This window comes from Stomoxys calcitrans, chromosome 4, assembly GCF_963082655.1.
Source record: "Stomoxys calcitrans chromosome 4, idStoCalc2.1, whole genome shotgun sequence".
In the NCBI taxonomy this organism is placed as follows: domain Eukaryota; kingdom Metazoa; phylum Arthropoda; class Insecta; order Diptera; family Muscidae; genus Stomoxys; species Stomoxys calcitrans.
In genome coordinates, this window is record NC_081555.1 from 141,559,800 (window position 1) to 141,583,022 (window position 23,223).

General features: G+C 39.2%; 1 protein-coding gene across 1 annotated transcript in view; it reads left to right on the forward strand.

The window, feature by feature from the left end:
- LOC106095648 (uncharacterized) overlaps positions 1-23,223 on the forward strand; it is a 504,791-nt gene that overhangs the window by 456,331 nt on the left and 25,237 nt on the right. The window contains exons 2-4 of the mRNA XM_059366619.1: positions 6,522-6,578; positions 6,658-6,804; positions 21,967-22,160. Of these exons, the coding sequence (XP_059222602.1) occupies positions 6,792-6,804; positions 21,967-22,160 (207 nt within the window). The 5' untranslated portion in view covers positions 6,522-6,578; positions 6,658-6,791. The remainder of the gene's footprint in view (positions 1-6,521; positions 6,579-6,657; positions 6,805-21,966; positions 22,161-23,223) is intronic.

Consider the following 23,223-nt stretch of genomic DNA (forward strand, 5'->3'; position numbering starts at 1 on the left):
TGATTTGGATATAGCTGCCATATAGACCGATGCCTCGATTTAAGGTCTTAAGCCCATAAAAGGCGCATTTATTGTTCGATTTCGCCGAAATTTGGGATTGTGAGTTGTGTTGGGACCCTCGACATCTTTTTGCAATTTGGCTCAGATCGATCCAGATTTGGACATAGCTGTCATATAGACCGATCCCTCGATTTAATATCTTAAGCCCATAAAAGGGGCATTTATTCTTCGATTTCGCCGCAATTTGGGATTGTGAGTTGTGTTGTGACCCTCGACATTTTTCTGCAATTTGGCCGAGATCGGTCCAGATTTGGATAAAGCTGCCATATAGACCGATCACTCGATTTAAGGTTTTGGGGTCATGAAAGGCGCTTTCATTGTCCGACGTCGTCGAAATTGTGAGTTGTGTTGGGACCCTCGACGTCTTTCTGCAATTTGGCCAAGATCGGTTCAGATTTGGATATAGCTGCCATATAGACCGATCCGCCGATTTAAGGTCTTGAGCCCATAAAATACGCTTTTATTGTCTGATTTTACCAACATTTTAGACAGTAAGTTGTATTAGGCCCTTTAACTTTCTTCTTCTATTTGGCTCAGATCGATCTATATCTTGATCGATCTATATCTTGATATAGCTGTCATATAGACCGATATCGATTTAAGATCTTAGGCCCATAAAAAGCGCATTTATTTTAAGATTTCGCCGAAATTTGGAATAGTGAGTTGTGTTAGGCCCTTTAACATCCTTCTTCAATTTGGGTCAGGTCGATCCAGATGTGGATATAGCTGCCATGTAGACCGATCTCTCGATTTAAGGTTTTGGGGTCATAAAAGGCGCTTTTATTATCCGATGTCGTCGAAATTTGGGACAGTGCTTTTTGTTAGGGCCTTCATTCCTCTTCAATTTGGCTCAGATCGGTCCAGATTTGATTATAGCTGTCATATGGGCCGGTCTCTCTATTTAAAGTCTTGGCCCATAAAAGGCGCATTTATAATTCGAATTCGCTGAAATTTGACACAGTGATTTATGTTAGGCTATGTTCGATATCCGTGTCGTATGTGGTTCCAATCGGTCTATATTTGGATATAGCTACCAAAGAAAAACAATACTTTGTTCTACAAAATTGAACAATGACTTGTAATTATTAGACTACTCAATGTCCTTGCCGAATTTGGTTCAAATCGGACCATATTTCGTGTTATGGGGGCATTATGAGTTTTTCAACGGATATTGACGGTATTTCGTATACCCGAGGTGGTAAGTATTCAAAGTTCGGCCCGACCGAACTTAACGCCTTATTACTTCTTTTTATTTTAAGTTTGTTTTAAAATTGTTTATACAAAAATTTCATTTGTCTGTTTGCGTTCTTTTATTTGATCTTGAACACCTTTCCATGATTATCCGAACCGTATTCTAGCTCAAGATCATATTCAATGATTTCTATTCAAAGAGTGGCATTGCAAAGAACTTATAAAAGTTTTGCTAGTGTGTGCTGTTGGCTGGCATGGTGGAACATGATACATGGCGTATTAGAAATCATGATCCCCCAAGCCATTAAAAGTATTAGAAAAATCACACAAAGATTCTAAAGATCAAATAGAAGAGCGCAAATAGACGTACCAAACGAACCGGCCTCTTCTGTAGGTCAATGTGGCCTTAGTACTTGTTGTGTTCTTAGTATTGATTTTAAGTTTGTATGGTAATAGTGGAAAGTAAGTCTTTCTTCTCTTTTTCTGCGCTTAGGACATTTAGAGATCTTTTGAGCCCTGTTTCAAAACAAAAGCGTATTTGACACCATGCTCAATAGTCGTTGGGTATGTAGAGCACTTTAGTCAATTTCACAAAGGTGTTGATGAAGATTCTTGGCGTATCAGAAATCGTGATCCACCATGCCAGTCAAAGAGTTTTCCCCTAATAAGGTTAGGTTAGGTTCAAAAGGTGGGTGCAGATATTAATCCGCCCCATGCCACTATGGACATACACCTAAGCTAGGAATCGACTTGTTGTGCGCTCTAAAAACTATAAAGTAACCTCAAAAAAGAAAATTTAAATTAGGAATTCCGTGCTACTTACAAAATCCTTAATTGTTTACCACTTTCCCTAATTAAATAATAATATAATAAAAATTTATTATTCAAACACTTTGACCGGCTTGGTGGATCATGATTTCTGATATGCCATGTATCATGTATCATGATCCACCAAGCCAAACAAAGTGTTTTGAAGAACAGCACACACTTGCAAAACTTGTATAAGTTCTTTGCTATGCTATTCTTTGAATAGAAAGCATTGAATATGAGCTCGAGCTAGAATATTGTTCGAAAAATCACGAAAAGAATTTTTTCATTAAATTTTGTAGTTTTTTTTTTTTGTAATTGTTACTGCAAATGTTTTTTTATTCTCATTTGTATTCTCTAACGATGTGCTGCAATAAAAACGTCGTTTCTTTTGCACACTATTTTAATGTAAAACATCTGTACGCCTTCTTAATTGATGTCAAGACAATGGGGTCGTCGATTTTACACAAAATAGCCACACCAAATGGTGTAATGGGATTTATTGAACACCATAAACACCATTTTGTTTGGCCATTGTTTATTTGGGCACGTTTATGCGTTTCTATTTTTCGCAAGCATTGTTCGGCGGCCATGACTAATAGTGTTTATAAACGCATAAATAATCCCAAAGAGACGACCCCTTAAACTTCCAAGGCAATTTGAGCATCCTGAAAAGTTTGCTGAAGAAAATTCGAAAACAAAAGTTGAAAAACATCTCGCATCTCGAAGTACCGCAACATTGCCGTAGAGTAAAGAAGAAAAAAAAATAAAAAAACACCACAGCGAGAAACGGTGTCAGCAATCTATTAAACGGGGAATACAACCACCATTTGCAATTTGTTGCATTTTTGGCCAAATGCCAGCCACATACAGGCATCCTGCCAACAAGTTGGCTATTTTGTCAAAAGTACACCACAGAAAAACCTCAAAGCGCCCTTCTTTGGTTGTTAGCAAGGCAAACAACATGAGTTTGGTACCTTTTTTTTTGATGCTGGATTTTACTTGAATGCAGCATCAACAACTGTTTAATAATGCAAACATTTCAGTGATAATATTGGGATATGGTGACTTGTTATGTGGTCCATGGGGGATAAGGCAGAGATTTGTATAGATTTTGAATCAAAAGGGAAAGTAGTGCAAGGTAAAGAGTTGCAATGATAAATGACAAAACTAGTTTAAAGAGAAAATGCAATGTTGATTGCTTTGAGATCATAAATGTTAGAATGTTTGTGTAATATTTTCAATTTGTGGTGTTATATGATAGTTTATTAAGATAGACACAAAAGAAAAAAATTCGGGCGATGCCGACTGTATAATACCCCACATCTATCCTATAAGTATAAAGTGGGAGCTATATAAAAAATCGGGAGACCGGTTTATATGGTAGCTGTATCAGGTTATAGGCCGGTCAAGACCATACTTGGCAAGTATGTTTGAAGACACAGAAAAAATCTTTGTGCAAAATTTAATGGAAGCCATATCAAGTTATGGATTAATTCAGGGCGTACTTGGCTTGGATATTGGAGTTAATAGCAGAAATGTTTGTGGAACATTTCAGCCAAATCGAATGAGAATTCTTGAGGTTCAAATAATATAAACGGGAATCGTTTTTAACACCTCGAAATATTAATGTGCGACCCCATAAAGTATATATATTCTACATCCTCTCGACATTATGATTCGATATAGCCATGTCCTTCCGTCTGTCGAAATCATAATAGCGGTCGAACGCGTAAAGCTACCCTCTTGACATTTTGCACAGATACTAAATATTGAAGTAGGTCGTTGGGGATTGCAAATGGACCATATCGGTTAAGATTTGGATATAGCTGTCATATAAACCAATCTCTCGATTTGAATTTTTGAGCCCCTGGAAGCCGCAATTTTTTTCCAATTTGACTGAAATTTTGCATGTAGTGCTCTGTTATGACTTTCAACAACTCTGCCAAGTACGGTAGAAATCGGTCTATATCCTGATATAGCTCCCATATAAACTGATCTCCCGATTTGACTTCTTGAGCCCCTGAAAGCCACAAATTTCGTCCAATGTGGCTAAAATTTTGCTCCCATATATTCCGTTTTGATTTTTTGAGCCCCTGGAATCCGCAACTTTTGTCCAATTTGGCTAAAAAAATTTACACAAGGTGTTTTGTTATGACTTCCAACAACTGTGCCAAGTACGGTTCAAATTGGTCTATAACCTTATGTAGCTCCAATATAAACCGGTCTTCTGATTTGTCTTTTTGACCCTTATAAGCCGCAAATTGGGTCTAATTGGACTGAAGTTTGGCACATAGTGTTCGGTTGTGACTTCCAACAACTGTGCCAAGTACGGTCCAAATCGGCCTATAACCTGATACTGCTCCCATATAAACCGATCTTCCGATTTGACTTCTTCAGCCCTTACAAGCCGCAATTATCGTGTGTTCTGTGACGACTTCTAACAACTGTGCCAAGTACGATCTAAATCAGTCAATAACCTGATATAGCTCCCATATAAACCGATCTCTCGATTATTCGGTTCCTAGAAGCTTTAATTTTGCTAGTTTGACAGAAGTTTGGTTTGTAGAATGAAACTGTGCCCTTCAACTAAATTTAGTTTGCATAAATTTTTAGCAGAATCCCTGGTGGTGGGTTCCAAAAATTCGATCCGGTCGAACTTAGCACGCTTTTACCTGTTCTCTTTTCAAAGAAACTCGAATCTACCGGTATGCTTAACGCTGAACGGCTGGGTTCGAATACTGACGAGAACATCCGAAAAAAATTTCAGCGGTTGTTATCCCCTCCTAATGTTGGCGACATTTATGATGAACTATGCCATGTAAAAACTTTTCACCAAAGAGGTGTGAGACTATAAAAAGGATATGTGAGAAGTTTGCTCCTGTTCCTTAATGAAAGGTTCATTGAGAAATTTGCCTTACTTTTGATTTATGTAGGTTGTTTTTATACCCTCCACCATAAGATGGGGGGTATACTAATTTCGTCATTCTGATTGTAACTACTCGAAATATTCTTCTGAGACCCCATAAAGTATATATATTCTTGATCGTCGTGAAATTTTATGTCGATCTAGCCATGTCCGTCCGTCTGTCCGTCCGTCCGTCTGTCGGTCGAAAGCACGCTAACTTCTGAAGGAGAAAAGCTAGCCGCTTGAAATTTTGCACAAATACTTCTTATTAGTGTAGGTCGGTTGGGATTGTAAATGGGCCATATCGGTCCATGTTTTGATATAGCTGCCATACAAACCGATCTTGGGTCTTGACATCTTGAGCCTATAGAGTGCGCAATTCTTATCCGATTGGAATGAAATTTTGCACGACGTGTTTTGTTATGATATCCAATAACTGTGCCAAGTATGGTTCCAATCGGTTCATAAACTGATATAGCTGCCATATAAACCGATCTTGGGTCTTGACTTCTTGAGCCTCTAGAGTGCGCAATTCTTATCCGATTGGAATGAAATTTTGCACGACGTGTTTTGTTATGATATCCAATAACTGTGTCAAGTATGGTTCAAATCGGTCCATAACCTCATATAGCTGCCATATAAACCGATCTTGGGTCTTGACTTCTTGAGCCTCTAGAGTGCGCAATTCTTATCCGATTGGAATGAAATTTTGCACGACTTGTTTTGTTACGATATCCAACAACTGTGCCAAGTATGGTTCAAATCGGTCCATAACCTTATATAGCTGTCATATAAACCGATCTTGGGTCTTGACTTCTTGAGCCTCTAGAGGGCGCAATTCTAATAGAATTTGAATGAATTTTGGCACGTAGTATGTTGTTATGATATCCAACAACTGTGTCAAGTATGGTCGTAATCGGCCCATAACCTTATATAGCTGTCATATAAACCGATCTTGGGTCTTGACTTCTTAAGCCTCTAGAGGGCGCAATTCTTATACAATTTGAATGAATTTTGGCACGTAGTATTTTGTTATGATATCCAACAACTGTGCCAAATATGGTTCAAGTCGGTTCATAACCTGATATAGCTGTCATTTAAACAGATCTTGGGTCTTGACTTCTTAAGCCTCTCTCATGACCATTAACATACGTGTTTATTATGGTCTGAATCGGTCTATAGCCCGATACAGCTCCCATATAAATCGATCTCTCTATTTTACTTCTTGTTTTTTTTTTTCATTTTTGTTCTTTACATTGGTACAGTTTTTAAAAGTTTTTGTTCAATTTACCTTACATATATGCTTAAGTCTTCAATTTGAATAAATTGTGCATAGCTTAAAAAAACAAATAAATTTTTATTTTAGCCCATAAACACCTAATCAAACCTTCTCTGTTGCCATAAGCTTTAGAAAAACTTTCTCTTTGACTCACCATTTACACAACATTTTTTCCTCTAAATCACCTTCATAACTCCCCAAAAGCTTATAAATATTGAAGCAAAGTCTTATAATAAATTTTCGCAAGTTTTTTAATGTTTTTATCTTTTCTTACAGTTTTCAAACTGGAGAAAATATTAGCGGGTGTGGAGTCAACGCCAGGAGTGTCAGAAGGTAAGTGGAAACTAAAGCAAAAACTTTTTTTCAGCTACTTGTCGTTATTTAAGGGATTTTTTTATTTATTTTTCTTTAGAATGGGGCTCTGGTTGGAAAGGTACAAATTTCATAGTGGAAATCGAAGAGACTGCATCTGCCTCACCTGTGAATCCAGACTATCTGAGCAGTCGGGAGGAGTTCAGCAGCACAGAATCTGTGAATGCCACAAATATGATAGCACAAGGTAAGAAGGCTCTGCCACCATATTCACCTCAGATTACACTTAACAACAACTACAGCAACAATTTTAGCCCCTACTTTTGGAAAACTTAGTAATTCACAGTGACACAAAAATTATTATTGGAAATTTAATAAGAAAATATTTTTATTTTTCTTTTGGCTGTCAAGCAGAAAACTTCTTTTCCCTTGACAATGAATTTGCGAGTTTTGGTTATTTGAGTGTGCAAAGAAAAACATGAAGGAAAGAAAACAAGTAAATGCGTGTTAAGTTCGGCCAGGCCGAATCTTATATACCCTACGCCATGGATCGCAATTGCAAAGTCTTTGGCCTGTATCTCTTTATGGGCAAAGAAAGGATAATGGATGAGAATTGCTGTGCTATTGCAGCTATATCAGGTTATGAACTGATTCGAAGCATACATGTTTTCGATATGGGAGACCAAAGTAGAAGTCAGTGTTCAAAATGTCAGCTCAATCAGATAACAATTGCACCCCAAAGGGGCTCAAGAAGTAAAATCAGGGGATCGTTTTAGGTTGTTCAGTGTGACCCAAACATCCTATTATGGAACAAACTAACTTCACACAATATCAGTTGAGTGCTACCCGATTCAAATTTAAGCTCAATGGTAAGGGAAGTCCCTAGTCCCTTTATTCTGCCGAGTCCGAACGTGTCACTTTTTGTTGAGAATTTGTTCATGGCTGAAATACTGACAAATGTTGCCGGCATTTGGTTAGGGGATAACCACTGCCGAAAAATGTTTTAAGTTGTTCTCGCCGGCGGGTTTTAACCCAGGCGTTTGGATGCGCTGGCGGGCATGCTAACCTATGCACCACGGTGGCTTCTATGGTAGGATCGGTTTATCTGAAAGCTATTTCAGGTTATGGACCGATTCAGACCATATTTGGCACATACAATGTTGAAGGTCAAAGAAAAAGTCGCTGTACAAAATTTGAGCCAAATCGGGATAAAATTGCGCCTTATAGGCTCTAGGGCTCAAGAAGTCTAGATCTGATATCGGTTTCTGCAAATTTTGCCCAAGGAAGGAACAGGGGCAAACTTCTCACATATCAATGAGTGCAGTCCGATTCCAGTTTAAGCTCAATGATAAGGGGCCTCCTTTTTATAGCCGAGTCCGAATGGCGTGCCGCAGTGCCACACCTCTTTGGAGTGAAGTTTTACATGGCATAGTACCTCACAAATGTTGCCAGCATTAGGAGGGGAAAACCACCCCCGAAAAAATTTTTTTTTGATGGTCTCGCCAGGATTCGAACCAAAGCGTTCAGCGTCATAGGCGAACATGCTAACCTCTGCGCTACAGTGGCCTCCATCGGTTTTTACGTGATCTATTGGGTTGCCCAAAAAGTAATTGCGGATTTTTCATATAGTCGGCGTTGACATATTTTTTCACAGCTTGTGACTCTGTAATTGCATTCTTTCTTCTGTCAGTTATCAGCTGTTACTTTTAGCTTGCTTTAGAAAAAAAGTGTAAAAAAAGTATATTTGATTAAAGTTCATTCTAAGTTTTATTAAAAATGCATTGATTTTCTTTTAAAAAATCCGCAATTACTTTTTGAGCAACCCAATATATCAGGTTGCAAATTTGCCCATGAATATTCCATTAAGGAACTAGGCAAACTTCTCCCTTATCAATGGGTGCTGTCCGATTCAATTTTAAGCTCAATGATAAGGGACCTCCTTTTTGAAGCCGAGTCCGATCAGCGTGCTGCAGAGCGACACCTCTTTGGGGATAAGTTTTTACATGGCAAAGTACCTCAGAAATGTCGCCAGCATTAGGAGGAGTTAACCACCGCTGAAAAATTTTTTGATGTTCCTGTCAGGATTCGAACCCAGGTGTTTATCGTCATAGGCGGACATGCTAATTTCTGTGCTACGATGCCCACCAGGTTATGAACCGATTTAGAGCATACTTAGCAAAGTCAAAACAAGACATTGCTATGCCATTGTAGTGCAAAATTTCAGCCAAATCGAATAAAAATTGCGCCCTCTAGAGGCTAAAGACATCAAAATTTGTTTATGTGGGAACTATATTAGGTTATGAACCGATTTTGAGCATACTAAGCACAATTTTGTTGAAAGTCATTACAGAACCCCTCATGCACAATTTTGGTCAAATCGGATAAGAAGGCTTAAAAAATCAAGATTCAAGATCGATTTATATGGCAGCTATATCACAACATGGACCGCTATACCCCATTTACAATCCCAACCGACCTACACTAATAGGAAGTTATCGTGCAAAATATCTTGCGTCCAGCTTTATTCTTTCGAAAGTTAGCATGCTTTCGACCGACGGACGGACATGGCTAAATCGATTTAGAATGTAAAGACGATCAATAATATATGCACTTTGCTGGGTCTCATACCAATATTTATATGTGTTACAAACGGAATGATAAAATGTGTATACCTGCATCCCATGGTGAAGGGTATACAAATTTGCTATCATTCTTGACATGCGAACGAATTCTTTTGTATACAAAAAAGATTTGAAATTTTTTCTTCCACATCTTTTAAAGGCAAAAGTACGTGGGAAATTATTACAGGCAATGCCTCTTTAAGGACAACACAAATTGTTTGACAGTTTGTTTAAGTGGGGTCTGGTTTGAAGGCACTTTGAATAAATTTCATTTTAATTTCGCTCTTTATAAACAGGAATAGAGTTTCCAAGGAATACGAAAAAAAAGGAAAACTGGATATTGAAAAAAATTCAAGCAATATTAACAAAAAGAAAGAAATTGTAATAAAAATATTGTCAAAATTTTATTTTTGTGATTTTTCTATGATCATCCAGCTTGAGATCATATTCAATGCTTTCTATTCAAAGAATAGCATAGCAAAGAATTTATAAAAGTTGAGCAAGTGTGTGTTATTATTCAAAACACTTTGATTGGCTTGGTGGATCATGATTTCTGATACGTCATGTATCTTCATCATCCTCTTTGTCAAACTATAATTAAGGTGCACTACATACCCAAAGACTATTGAGTACGGTGTAAAGCAAGCTTTTGTTTTGAAACAGGGCTCAATAAATCATCTAACTCTCCTTAGAGTAGAAAAAAAGAAGAAAGCCTTACTTTCCACTATTCCGATACAAACTACTTATCAATGCTATTGTAAGAACAACAAACTCAAGGACATTGCCAAACTCTATTTGTTGTACACTTAAACATTGTTTGAATGTCACTGGCGTTGATAAAGATACATGGCGTATGAGAAATCATGATCCATTAACCAGTCAAAGTGTTTTGAATAAAAACACACACCTGCTCAACTTTTATAAATTCTTTGCTATGCTATTTTGTGAGTAAAAAGCATTGCATATTCGAGATCATATTGGAAGATATTCGAAAATTCACGAAAATATTTTATAGATCGCAATAAAAGTTCGTAAACAGACAAAAAAAAATTATTTCTTTAGACAATTTTATTAAAAAGTTATGTCTAAAGAAAATTTGTTCAACATTTTATTTCGATAGAAAATGTGTTAACAATTTTATTTCTATAGAAAATTTGTCAAAAATTTTATTTCTGTAGAAAATTATTTAAAAATAGTTTTTTTTTATAGAATACTAGCTGGCCCATTGTGCTTCGCTACACCGACAAATGTTTGCGGATCTCTATTGACATTGTCCAATTTGAAAATTATTAATATTCTTATTTAGCTCTCAAATAACTTTCATTAGAATCGCATATTGTCCCGTTTGGGGCATAATTTTGAGGTGGGGCGGGTCTCCGGGAATTGATCCAAATTTGTATATAATTTTCGTATTCTACTCTCAAATACCTGTCGTTTGAGTCGCATCTTGTCCCGTTCGTTGTACATGTCTATTTGGTGACTAATTTTGGAATGGGCGGCCCGCCTGTAAATAGATCCCAAACTTTTAAACAAGTTTCGTATTCTACTCTAAAGTACCTTTCGTTTGTATCCCATATTGTCCCGATCGACCTACATTTCCATTGGGGGATGATTTTTGAGATGGGTCGGCCTCCCGGGGGGGGACCCCAAACTCTCGTGTAAGTTTCGTATTCTACTTCTTACTTCTTTTTATATGATGCCCATATTGCCCGAACCGGTGAACATGTCGTTTGGTGGTTTTTAGGACCTCTCGACGCGTGACGTCGAATTGTTATATCATGTTCGTATTGTACTTTCTATTACCTTTCGGTAAACGTGTTCGGGGGTAGGGCGTCCCTCTCGTCTATTTGACCCTAAAGTTTTATACAAATTTTGGGTATGAGTAAGATGGCATACAAAATTTCATTTTAATCCATGCTCCCATCTCCGAGATCTGGCGTTTTTCGGTAAGGGGGAGAGTCCGCCCCCCTCGCGCATGTCACAAAATGAAGTACCTTGTTTTTACCGGTGGGCTACACTCTACCATTTATATTATGCAGAAAATATTATGAAAATCGATTCTGCCGTTTTGGAGTCTCTTCGGAACAAACAAACAAAGCGCAACAGACTTGCTGAGCCCAACCCGCTCCGCTGCACCTACATTTACACCACGTAAAAAATGTGTTTCTTATTCTTACTCTAAATTTTGAAAACATTTCAATTAATTAGATTTTTCTCCAAAATTCTTTGTTCTATAGAAAATTTTTGTAGTTATATCTATTTTTATCTATGCCAAAGATAGGCACTTAAACTACCTAAACACCTATTGTTAAGGCCCGTCTAAGGGTGAGAAAGTTTTAAGATAATACCGCAAACATTCGCAAGTAAATTCCTATATTTTATTTTTCTTTATTTTACGGGGCCGATAGGTTGTCATAACAAAGACAAATGCTTTATGAACAATTTTGACCAATCTGCCCTCTCTCTCTGTTCGTTTTGGCGTCTCCATTCAGCCAATAGATGGCGCACATTGACCATCATGTAGTAGTTGTCTTCAAATGACTTTACGACTACCTATGAAATAGTAATTATTCAGCCTTTTTTTATCAAAACAAATCGCCATATTAAACTGTTTTCTGTACTAAAGAACTTATTAGTCGTTCTATTTATTTGGTAGTGATGGCAAAACTCTTAAACAAAGAACTGTTGTCCAGCTGCCCGTTATTTGGACTCGTTTAGGAAAAGAAGGTCCTTATCATTAAGCTTAAACTTGAAACGGACAAAACTGATTGATAAGTGAAATATATCCATACTGTTCCTGTGGTGGCCACCGTGGCACTAAGTTTTGCATCTCCGCCCATAAAACTAAACCAATCGTCATAGATTTGGGGTCACGTTGGCCTACTTTTTTTTTTGTCCCCAAATTAATTAATGCCCACTGCGCCCTGTTGGGTAATTATGATTTATTGACCTTTTGGGGTGAGGTGGCCCACTTCATGTAGGAACAGAATAAGATATCATATTCGCGATCCACATCTCATACGTTTCATTTGAATCTCATATTGCCATGATGGGTGTAGGAGGGTTGTGCGCAACTCCCCTTCTGCCACTTGAGCACAAATTTGAATGAAGCTCCCCACTTAAAAATATTTATTACTTGATCCCCCATTGTTTTGATGGGTTAATTAACCTATTAGAGGCAATTTTAAGATGTAAAGCGCCACCTAGATTCTTGAACACAAAGTTTAATGTCATATTGTCATCATTTGAGTCCCATATAGGTATGATCGACTAATATTCCCATTTGGGGGACATTTTAATGGTTGGTCCCCAATTACTTGGACCTCATTTTTTATGTCACATTCGTAATCCACTCTCGAATATATCTTTAATTTGAGTCCTATATTGATATGTTTGTCCCATATCTCTGTTTGGAGGATTTTTGAGGTTAGAGCGTCTCTTTGGATACTTTAACGCAATTTTGCATACCATATTCGTACTCTACTCTCCAATACCTTTCAATTGCTACACCCATTTTCCTTATCGGTTTACTTTTGTTCATTCATTTGGGTGCTGTTTTTGGGGTAATGGAGAGGGTCCACATACCTTCCGGTATCAACAATTTATATAATCTATAGTTCTTTCCGTACCATATTGGTAATCTACTCCCGAATACCTTTCATTTGAGTCCCATTTTATCATGATCGTCCAATATGACTATTTGTGGGGGTTTTACGGTCAGGGCGGCACCTCAGTTACCTGGAACCAATTCATAATATAAAATTCGTATTCTACACTCGAACACCTTTCATTTGAGTCTCATATTGTTACAATAGCTCAATTTTTATTTTCGGGAGGAGCAAAGGGGAAGGGATTGCCCCCTGGCGATATCAACAAATGAGATAGCCTATTGCTTCTTCCGTACTTAATTCGTAATCTGCTTCCGAATACCTTTTATTAGAGTCTCATGATCGTTCAGTACGCCTATTTGAGGGGGTTTTGGGTTCGTGGCAGAAATTAGAAAAAATAGAAAATTTTGGCAAAAATTTGTATCTATAGAAAATGTAAAATTTTTACAAAATTTTATTTCTATGAAAATTTTTATTTCTATAGAAAATTTTGTCGATAATTTGGTGGACTGCGATGGACAAAAAGTGCAATACAACAGGTTCAGAGAACATTTTGTCTTGGCATAGGCGGAGCGATGAGGACCACGCCCACTAGGGCACTGGAGACTATTCCAGATATCCGACCAATAGACACACAGATTAAGCGCGAGGCAGCCACTGCGGCTATGAGACTTAAGGTGATGGGAGAATGGATTGTGGATAGAAGCAGCTCATACCATCTCGGTATAATCGAGCCGACGATAGGAAACCTGGAAGGAATGGATGATTAGAGAGATTGAGATTAACTTTGAGGTCGAGTGCGAGGCACTGCTGCCAGCGGCACAGTCTTGGATTGACGGAACACTAGTTCTGCCATCTGGAAGATCATGTTACATAGATGGATCAAAGCTAGAGGATAGGGCGGCCTGGGGGTCTACATTGAGAACCTAGGGACTGAAATCTGTTTTAGACTGCCTGGCCATAATACGGTATTTGGTAGATTACCAAATAGGCGACCACAGTATGTGTGAGGTGGTGTGGTATTAACGCGAGCACATCGAGTATGAATATCTTTACGGACAGTAAAATTGCCATCAGGGCAATAACAACCAGGACGGTAAGGTCAAGAACAGTTTTGCAGTGTAAGAAGGGAATTGACGCCTTCTCTGAGGATGGCGTTTGGTTGCCGAACCATAGCCGAGTAATTGGGGATGAGAAAGCCGACTTTTCTTTTTCTAGGTTACTTTTTTAGTATTAAAAGCGCACAACTAGCCTATTACTGGCTAAGGTGTATGTTCATAGTGTCATGGGGCGGATTTATATCCGCACCCTCTTTTCAATCTAACCTAAACTTTTTCTATGGAAAATTTTTCCAAAATTTTATTTCTATGGAAAATTTTTTCAAAATTTTATTTCTATGGAAAATTTTGTCAAATTTTTTTTTTTTCAGTGGAAAATTTTATCAAAGTTTTATTTCTATGGAAAATTTTGTCAAAATTTTATTCTATGGAAAATTCTGTCAATGTTTTATTTTTATGGAAAATTCTGTCAATGTTTTATTTTTATGGAAAATTGTGTGAAAATTTTAATTCTATGAACAATTTTATAAAATTTTTATGTTAATGGAAAATTTTGTAAAAAATTTTAATCCTATGAAAAATTTCTATGGAGGCCATCATAGCGCAGAGGTTAGCATGTCCGCCTATGACGCTGAACACCTAGGTTCGAATCTTGGCGAGACCATCAGAAAAAATTTTCAGCGGTAGTTTGTCCCTCCTAATGCTGGCAACATTTGTGAGGTACTAAGCCATGTAAAACTTCTCTCCAAAGGAGTGTCGGATTGCGGTACGCCGTTCGGACTCGGCTATAAAAAGGAGGCCCCTTATCATTGAGCTTAAACTTGAATCGGACTGCACTCATTGATATGCGAGAAGTTTTCCCCTGTTCCTTAGTAGAATCTTCATGGGCAAAATTTGCAATTTGGAAAATTTTGACAAAATTATATTTCTATGTTAAATATTGTCAAAATTTTATGTTTTTGGACAATTTTGTCAAAATTGTATTTTTAAGGAAATTTTGTCAAAACTGTATTTTTATGTAAAATTTTGACAAAATTTTGTTTCTATAGAAAATTTTGTCAAAATTTTGTTTTTGTTAAATACATTTTTTGGCTGTTTTTTTTTAACGGCAACCCTTGCCATTCTTTCGTACCGACAACAACAATTACACACGACTCTCAAGTAGACATTTTGATTTTGACAAAAATCGTCATCATCAACAACAACAACATCATCATAGTCCCCATAATGCCTTCCATTCTGCGGCAAAATGTCCATATTTGTCATCCAAAGTCTTTGTAAAATGTTTTCATACATTTTGGTCTCGTTTTGAGCATAAATAAAACGGAAACGGAAGTTCTGTGCTCCATCTCCATCCATCTCATGCCATTCATATCCCACATGATGAATTCAATTTGTATGGGTTTAAATTTTCAACGATTTTTTAAAGGCTCTCAAAGCCCCCTTCGTTTCATAATTTTGTCATTGAATTAACCATGACAGAGAAGTAAGATGACAAAGACTCCACATCCAGACAACGAAAAATGGGGTGTCCTTATTCATCATCACACGCTGTGTGATAAAAAATTGTTTACTTTGGATATGTGATGAGCCGGAATAAGGGGGAAAAATTAAGGTCGCTCAAAATCCTCATTCTCTGGGATGTTTCTTTTCTTGTCGCAATGAAAAATTACCTTATTGTAAAGACTTTGTTGTCAACAGAAAAAAAAAGAAAATCAAGTCAGGAAGATGTATTAGAGAGTAAAACAGTTTGTGTTCATAACAAAATTCTTGGGAAGTCTAGAAGTTATTAACAAGCGATATTTAATTTTTGAAAGAGACTAGTCAACACATGAAGCTGGGTATACCAATGGAGATTTATGTAAAATATAGCGAGTAAAGACCGCTAATTGAGTAACCAGACTGTTGATGGATTCGATTCTGCTAAGCCGAACGGATACGGGGATACGAGATTGTCTTCAAACGATTTCGTTGACACAACTGAACCAGAGCAGACACTCCAGGAAGTATCTCTCCCAGAGCAAAAACAGGTCGAAACATAAACTTAACACTGAGAACTTTGATGGTCCTCTCCTGAAGATAACTTTATCTAGTATTGCTCGTTACACTCTACACACTAAGCCTAAACTACCAAATTGAATTGTTTCTTAATTTTATAAAATAAAATTTAAACTTAATAAGACCGCGGGGTAGTCAACCCACTTCAATTCATTAGGGGATGTGTGCTTGCTTGCATATGTCTAACAATGGTGGAAAACCAAGAAAATTTTCAATATTTTATAAAATTAATGAAAATTCTGCAAAAAAGCTACGATACTTTTTTGGAATCCCCATTAAACACATTCTCAATGAAAAAAAGCCAACACTGAGTGGTAGGGTTGATGGATGGTAATAGACTTCAAATGAAAAAACCTGTTGTTGATATGTGGCTTTATGTACAACAACAAAAGAGGTATAGTACCCCTGCAAACATTCTTGAACGCCAAATAAACTTCCGCGAATCTTCTAGATAAAGGTTATGATGGCGGACGGACACGTCTAAGAGTCGTAGACGATTCCCCCGTCGTGAGGAGTTGTCTCTACCAGATGACTCTTCTGGAAGAGTGTTCCGCGAATCTTCCATAGGAGTTGCTAACGACTAAGTCAGGAGACTTTTAGGAGATCTAAGAATCGTGCAAGAATCGCGTGGACTAGTAAAAAATTAATGTTTTGGAAGATTAATAAAGTACTCCTCTGGAAAAGTTGCGCTTTATTCGGTTAGAAGATCTAAAACGCATACCAATAGTAGTTGTTCATTAAAAACGTAGCAATTACACCAAGTAAAAAGGTGTTAAGTTTGGCTGAGCCGAACTTTGGATACCCACCACCTCGGGTATATATGTAAACCACCTTTCGTCATAATCCGGTGAAAATTCTATAATTTATACCCCCATAGGAGCTTTATCGAAAAATGTTCCGACTTAGATCAAATTCTGCACGGACATTGAGTGGTATAATAAGTATAACTCATTGTTCAATTTTGTCAACCAAAGTATTGGTCTTTTTGGTAGCTATATTCAAATATAGACCGATTTGTACCATATACGATACGGATGTCGAAAAGCCTAACATAAGTCACTGTGTCAAATTTCTGCCAAATCGAATTATAAATGCTCCTTTTTTTGGGGCCAAGACTTTAAATCGAGAGATCGGTCTATATAGCAGCTATATCCAAATCCCAACCGATCTGGGTCAATCAAGAAAAGGATATCGACGGGCCTTACACAACTTACTGTCCCAAATTTCGTCCAAATCGGACAAAAAATTCACCTTTTTTGGGCCCAAGACCCTACAGCGAGAGATCGGTCTCTATGGCAACCATATCCAAATTTAGACCGATATGGGCCAAATGGAAGAAGGATGACGATGTCTCTAATACAACTCACGGTACCAAATTTCGGCGATGATATCGGACAATAAATGCACCTTTTATGGGCCTAAGACCTTAAATGGAGAGACCGGTCTATATGGCAGCTATTGGGTTGCCCAAAAAGTAATTGCGGATTTTTTAAAAGAAAGTAAATGCATTTTTAATAAAACTTAGAATACACTTTAATCAAATATACTTTTTTACACTTTTTTTCTAAAGCAAGCTAAAAGTAACAGCTGATAACTGACAGAAGAAAGAATGCAATTACAGAGTCACAAGCTGTGAAAAAATTTGTCAACGCCGACTATATGAAAAATCCGCAATTACTTTTTGGGCAACCCATACATCCAAATCTGGACCGATCGAGGCTAAATTAAAGAAGGATGTCGACTGGCCTGACACAACTCACTATCGCACATTTTGGCGAAATCGGTCAATAAATGTGCCTTTTATGGGCCCAAGACATTAAATCGAGAGATCGGTCTATATGGCAGCTATAGCCAAATCTGGACCGATCAGAGCCAAATTTAAGAAGGATGTTGAGTAGCCCAACACAACGCACTGTGCCAAGTTTCAGTAAAATCGGATAATAAATGTGGATTTTATGAGCCTAATACCCTAAATCGGCGGATCGATCTATATGGGGGCTATATCAAGATATAGTCCGATATTGCCCATCTTCGAGCTTAACTTGCTTATGGATAAAAAAAGAAGATGTGCAAAGTTTCAGCTCAATATCTCTTTTTTATTATGGAATTCCGTGTTACTTGCAAAATACTTAACAATTTTCCACACCACTTCCCAAAGTTGGTTCATATCTGGTATTGTATCCCCACCTAAGTAAGGGTGTCTTTTAGCGACGAAAGCCGGGCAATGACTTAAGAAATGCTTCAATGTCTCATCATCTTCCCCACTTAGGTACGGGTGTCTTTTAGCCGCGAACGCCGAGCAATGCCATAGGAAAAGCTGCAACGTCTCATCGTCTTCCTCACATGCCCTACACATTTTGACACAAGTGAGCTTTTAGTCCTGTGTGTCCCGTTATGATACCAAAAGCTATACTGACCTCCTTCTTACTTCCTTTTAGTAATAGCCTCGTCATCTCACGATCCGGCTCGTCCCATAGGTTTTTCGCCATCCTAACGTTCGTCGCCCACGCCCTTAACTCGGACTGCGTGGACCCAAAAGGCTACTGGTTAACCAAGTTTATTGACGGCAGTCCTCTGGCCTTCATTGTCAAATCGTCTGCCCTTTTATTCCCCCTTACTCCGTTATAGCCCGGCACCCAAACGATGCCATCCTCAGAGAAGGCGTTAGTCTCCTTCTTATACTGAAAGACTGTTAGTGACCTTACCGTCCTGGTTGTTATTGCCCTTTTGGCCATTTTACTGTCCATAAAGATGTTCATACTCGACGTCCTCGCGTTAGCACCACACCGCCTCACTCATTCCGCGATCGCCCGGATCTATGCCTGCAGGACCGTATTATGGTCAGGCAGTCGAAAACATATCTTAGTCCCTTGATTCTCAATGTAGACCCCCAGGTTCTCTTTGTCCTCTATCTTTGATCCATCCGTTTAACATTGTCTTTCTGATGGCAATACCAGTCCAAGATTGTGCCGCTGGCAGCAGTGCCTCGCACTCGACCTCAAGAGTCTTCCCAAATATCCGATCGGAAACATTTTCCCTTCCTTCCAGGTTTCCTATCGTCGTCTCGATTATACCGCGATGGTATGAGCTGCTCCCATCCTCAATCCAATCTCCAATCGCCGCCTCACACTTCACCTGTGTGTCAATGGGTCGCATATCTAAAATAATCTCCGGTGCCTTAATGGGCGTGGTCCTGATCGGACCGCCTATTCCAAGACCACATGTTCTTAGTCTTTGGGTTCTCAGTCACCAGGCCCACTCTGTCCTCTACCTTTGATCCATCCGTTGAACATTATCTTCCAGATGACAATACTTGGGTTCCGTCAGCCCAAGATTGTGCTGCCTGCAGCAGTGTCTCGCACTCGCACTCGACGTCAAGTGTCTTCTCGGGTATCCGATCGGAAACCTCTTCCCTTTCTTCCAGGTTTCCTATCGTCGTATCGATTATACCGCGATGGCACGAGCTGCTCCCATCCTCAATCGATTCCCCCATCGCCTTAAGTCTCATAGCCGCCTCACACTTGACCTGTGTGTCAATGGGTCGCATATCTAAAATAGTCTCTGGTGCCTTAATGGGCGTGGTCCTGATCGGTCCGCCTATTCCAACACAACATGTTCTTAGTCTCTGGGTTCTCAGTCACCAGGCCCACTCTGTCCTCTACCTTTGATCCATCCGTTGAACATTATCTTCCAGATGACAATACTTGGGTTCCGTCAGCCCAAGATTGTGCTGCCTGCAGCAGTGCCTCGCACTCGACCTCAAGTGTCTTTTCCGGTATCCGATCGGAAACCTCTTCCCTTCCTTCCAGGTTTCCTATCGTCGTATCGATTATACCGCGATGGCACTAGCTGCTCCCACCCTCAATCGATTCCCCCATCGCCTTAAGTCTCATAGCCGCCTCACACTTAACCTGTGTGTCAATGGGTCGCATATCTAAAATAATCTCCGGTGCCTTAATGGGCCTGGTCCTGATCGGACCGCCTATTCCAAGACCACATGTTCTTAGTCTCTGGGTTCTCAGTCGCCAGGCCCACTCTGTCCTCTAGCTCTGATCCATCCGTTTAACATTACCTTCCAGATGACAATACTTGAGTTCCGTCAGTCCAAGATTGTGCTGCCTGCAGCAGTGCCTTGCACTCGACCTCAAGTGTCTTCTCAAGCATCCGATCGGAAACCTCTTCTAAACCATCCAGGTTTCCTATTGTCGTCTCTATTATACCGCAATGGCATGATCTGCTCCCATCCTCAATCCATTCCCCCATAGCCTTAAGTCTCATAGCCGCAGTGGCTGCCTTACACTGAATCTGTATGTCAATGGGTCGCATAACTAGAATAATCCACAATGCCCTAGTGGTAGTGGTCCTCATCGCTCCGCCTGTCCCAAGACAACATGTTCTCAGTCCCCAGGCCCACTCCTACCTCTAGCTTTGATCCATTCGCGTAACATTATCTTTGAGATAATCCCGATCCGCTCCCATCCTCAATCCATGCTCCCATTGCCATAAATCTCATAGCCGCAGTAGCTGCCTCACACTTAATCTGTATGTCAATGGGTCGGATATCTAGAATAGTCTTCAGTGACCTAGTGGGCGTGGTCGTCATCGCTCCGCCTATCCCAAGACAACATGTTCTCAGTCCCAAAGTTCTCAATGTTGACCCCAGGCCCACTCTGTCCTTTAGCTTTGATCCATCCGCGTAACATTATCTTCCAGATAGCAATACTAGGGTTCCGTCAGTCCAAAATTGTGCTGCTGGCAGCAGTGCCTCAGGTATCCCATCGGAAACCTCTTTCATTCCTTCCAGGTTTTCTCATAGCAGCAGTGGCTGCCTTACACTGAATCTGTATGTCAATGGGTCGCATAACTAGAATAAGCTCAAGTGCCCTAGTGGGCGTGGTCCTCATCGCTCCGCCTATGCCAAGACAACATGTTCTCTGAATCTGTTGTATGTTCCTTATGTTTCATTGGTATAAGTGGCATAAGTAAGTATTGGTCTTATCACGCTCCTTTAGATCCAGTTGACTATCCTCGGGTTAAGGCCCCATTCCGAGCCTAAGGCCCGTCTTCATAATATCCAACATCTGTGAGCCTTCTCAGTATGCTCCTGAATATGAGACTTCCAATTAAGTTCTCTATCCAAGATCACACCTTAATATTTGGCCTGGTCAGATATCGAAGTCGTTTTGTTGTGGTGTTGTGGTGTGGAAACGTGGTGCGTCAAATTGGCCCACCTTCGTCTTCCTCGTGAACAGGCATATTTCAGCAATCTCTGGGTTAACATTGAGACTCTGGGTCTAGCCCAGTCACATGCCATATGCAAGGCCTTTTCGGCCCTTCTGCATAACTGGTTCGGATCCTTACCCCTAAGAAGTAATATAACATCATCTGCATAGCAGACGGGTTCAAATCCCTGCTCATTCAGCATCCGCAATAGGTTATATATGGTGCTCAGACAAAGGGGTGGCGATTAAATGCCCCCCTGTGTCATGCCCTGTCCCACTTTCATCCTTATATTTATGTCGAGGGAACCCGCAATTTATCCACCTGTTCCTTAGCATATGGTTTATCCAGTCTCTAAGGAGCCGGTCCACCCGGTACTGGTCTATGGATTTGATCAGTGTGTCGGTCCGGACATTGTTAAACGCCCCCTCGAAGGACGTTTATAACGCAATGGACTGACTATAAGAAAGTCGTTGCACATGCAATGGATTTCTCAATGATATCGAAGAAGAGTGTTTCGCGATTCATACCGAAGAACAATGGCATAAAAACTTTCCAGAAGATTTTTTTATTCATCGCGAGGACGAAAGTTCTTTCAAAATTATGAAAAATGTTTGTAGGGCTTTGTGATGTTCTTCCTCTTTGTTTATTTTTTGTGTCTGTGCTCCTTCTCAATGTTGATGGATTAAATTGTAAAAAAAAAAATCCTTGGGGTAAATTTTTCAACTCAGTAAGCATATTTTTTCAGATTTTCATTGCTAGCGTATGATTGGCATTTCTTTGTTAATATTTGGCTAATACTTATTTTTCTAACTTTACCATTTTGTGGTCTTTTTCTTTTCAGGCCCCAAAATTATTGTCCGCACCGAAGAGGTACTAATAGTTGGCTTAGTTCTTATGCTATGGGTTGGTGCCATTGTCCTATTCTTTAATCGATGGGGCAAAATACGAATGCTGGAACCGTATCAACCGAAATTTCAACAACAACATCGAGCTTCCTGCCCTCTGTCAGACATCGACTCAATAGCACCACATCAGGTGAGTCGTGTAGAATTCGTTTGAAAAAAATTTGTCTAACATTTTATTGGTTTGCACAAAAAGTAATTGCGGATTTTTCATACGGTCGGCATTGACAAATTTTTTCACAGCTTGTGACTCTGTAATTGCATTCTTTCTTCTGTCAGTTATCAGCTGTTACTTAGGAGCTGCCCGCTTTAGAAAAAAAGTGTAAAAAAAAAGTATATTTGATTAAAGTTCATTCTAAGTTTCATTAAAAATTTACTTACTTTCTTTTAAAAAATCCGCAATTACTTTTTGGGCAACCCATATATATACAGAAATAGTCCTCAAATGTTGAAAAATTCTGTTAAAACTTAAACAAAAAAAAATTGTCAAAGTTTTAGTGCTAGCGAAAATCGGATTTTCGGGTCATTTGAAAAGGACAGTTAAAGTTTGTTGGCTACGAGGATAACGTTGTCACCATGGTGTGTGGCCGTTCAGAGTGCATATATTTAGTATTCTGCCAAAAGTCTAGGTAACTTGGCATGTTCAGGAGACCTCCGCTAGATGTGATGGAGCTGCCCGCTCTCACCACCGAATGTCCTGTTAAGCCATTGCAATGTCAGGACTTTGACTGGCCACAAGGTGGACTTAAGCTTGATTTGTGGCGGTGAGGAGGAGAAATCATAGACGGTTGATCACTTATTGTGAGACTGCCCTGAAATTGCGAGAGTAGGTTCAGGATTATGGCTACACAAAATCTATTTCCCAGTTTAATTATCTTGATGCAAAAGTCTTTTTCGCCATTCTTGACTACTATAGGTTTAAATTCCATATTGGAGGGAGCTTCTCCAGACCTCCTGACCGTTTTGTAATGCATGTTGGCTCCTAATCTTCTTCATTTTAATGTCTGGCATTGCAATTCTGCGCTATTTGAATCGGGGGCGACACAATAGACCTAAGTTCCCTGATGCGGCCACCTGATAGGATAGGGGTATACTAATCTAGTCATTCCGTTTGTATCACCTCGAAATATTCGTCTAAGGCCCCATGAAATATATATACTCGTAATCGTCTCGACCTTCTGAGTCGATCTAGCCAT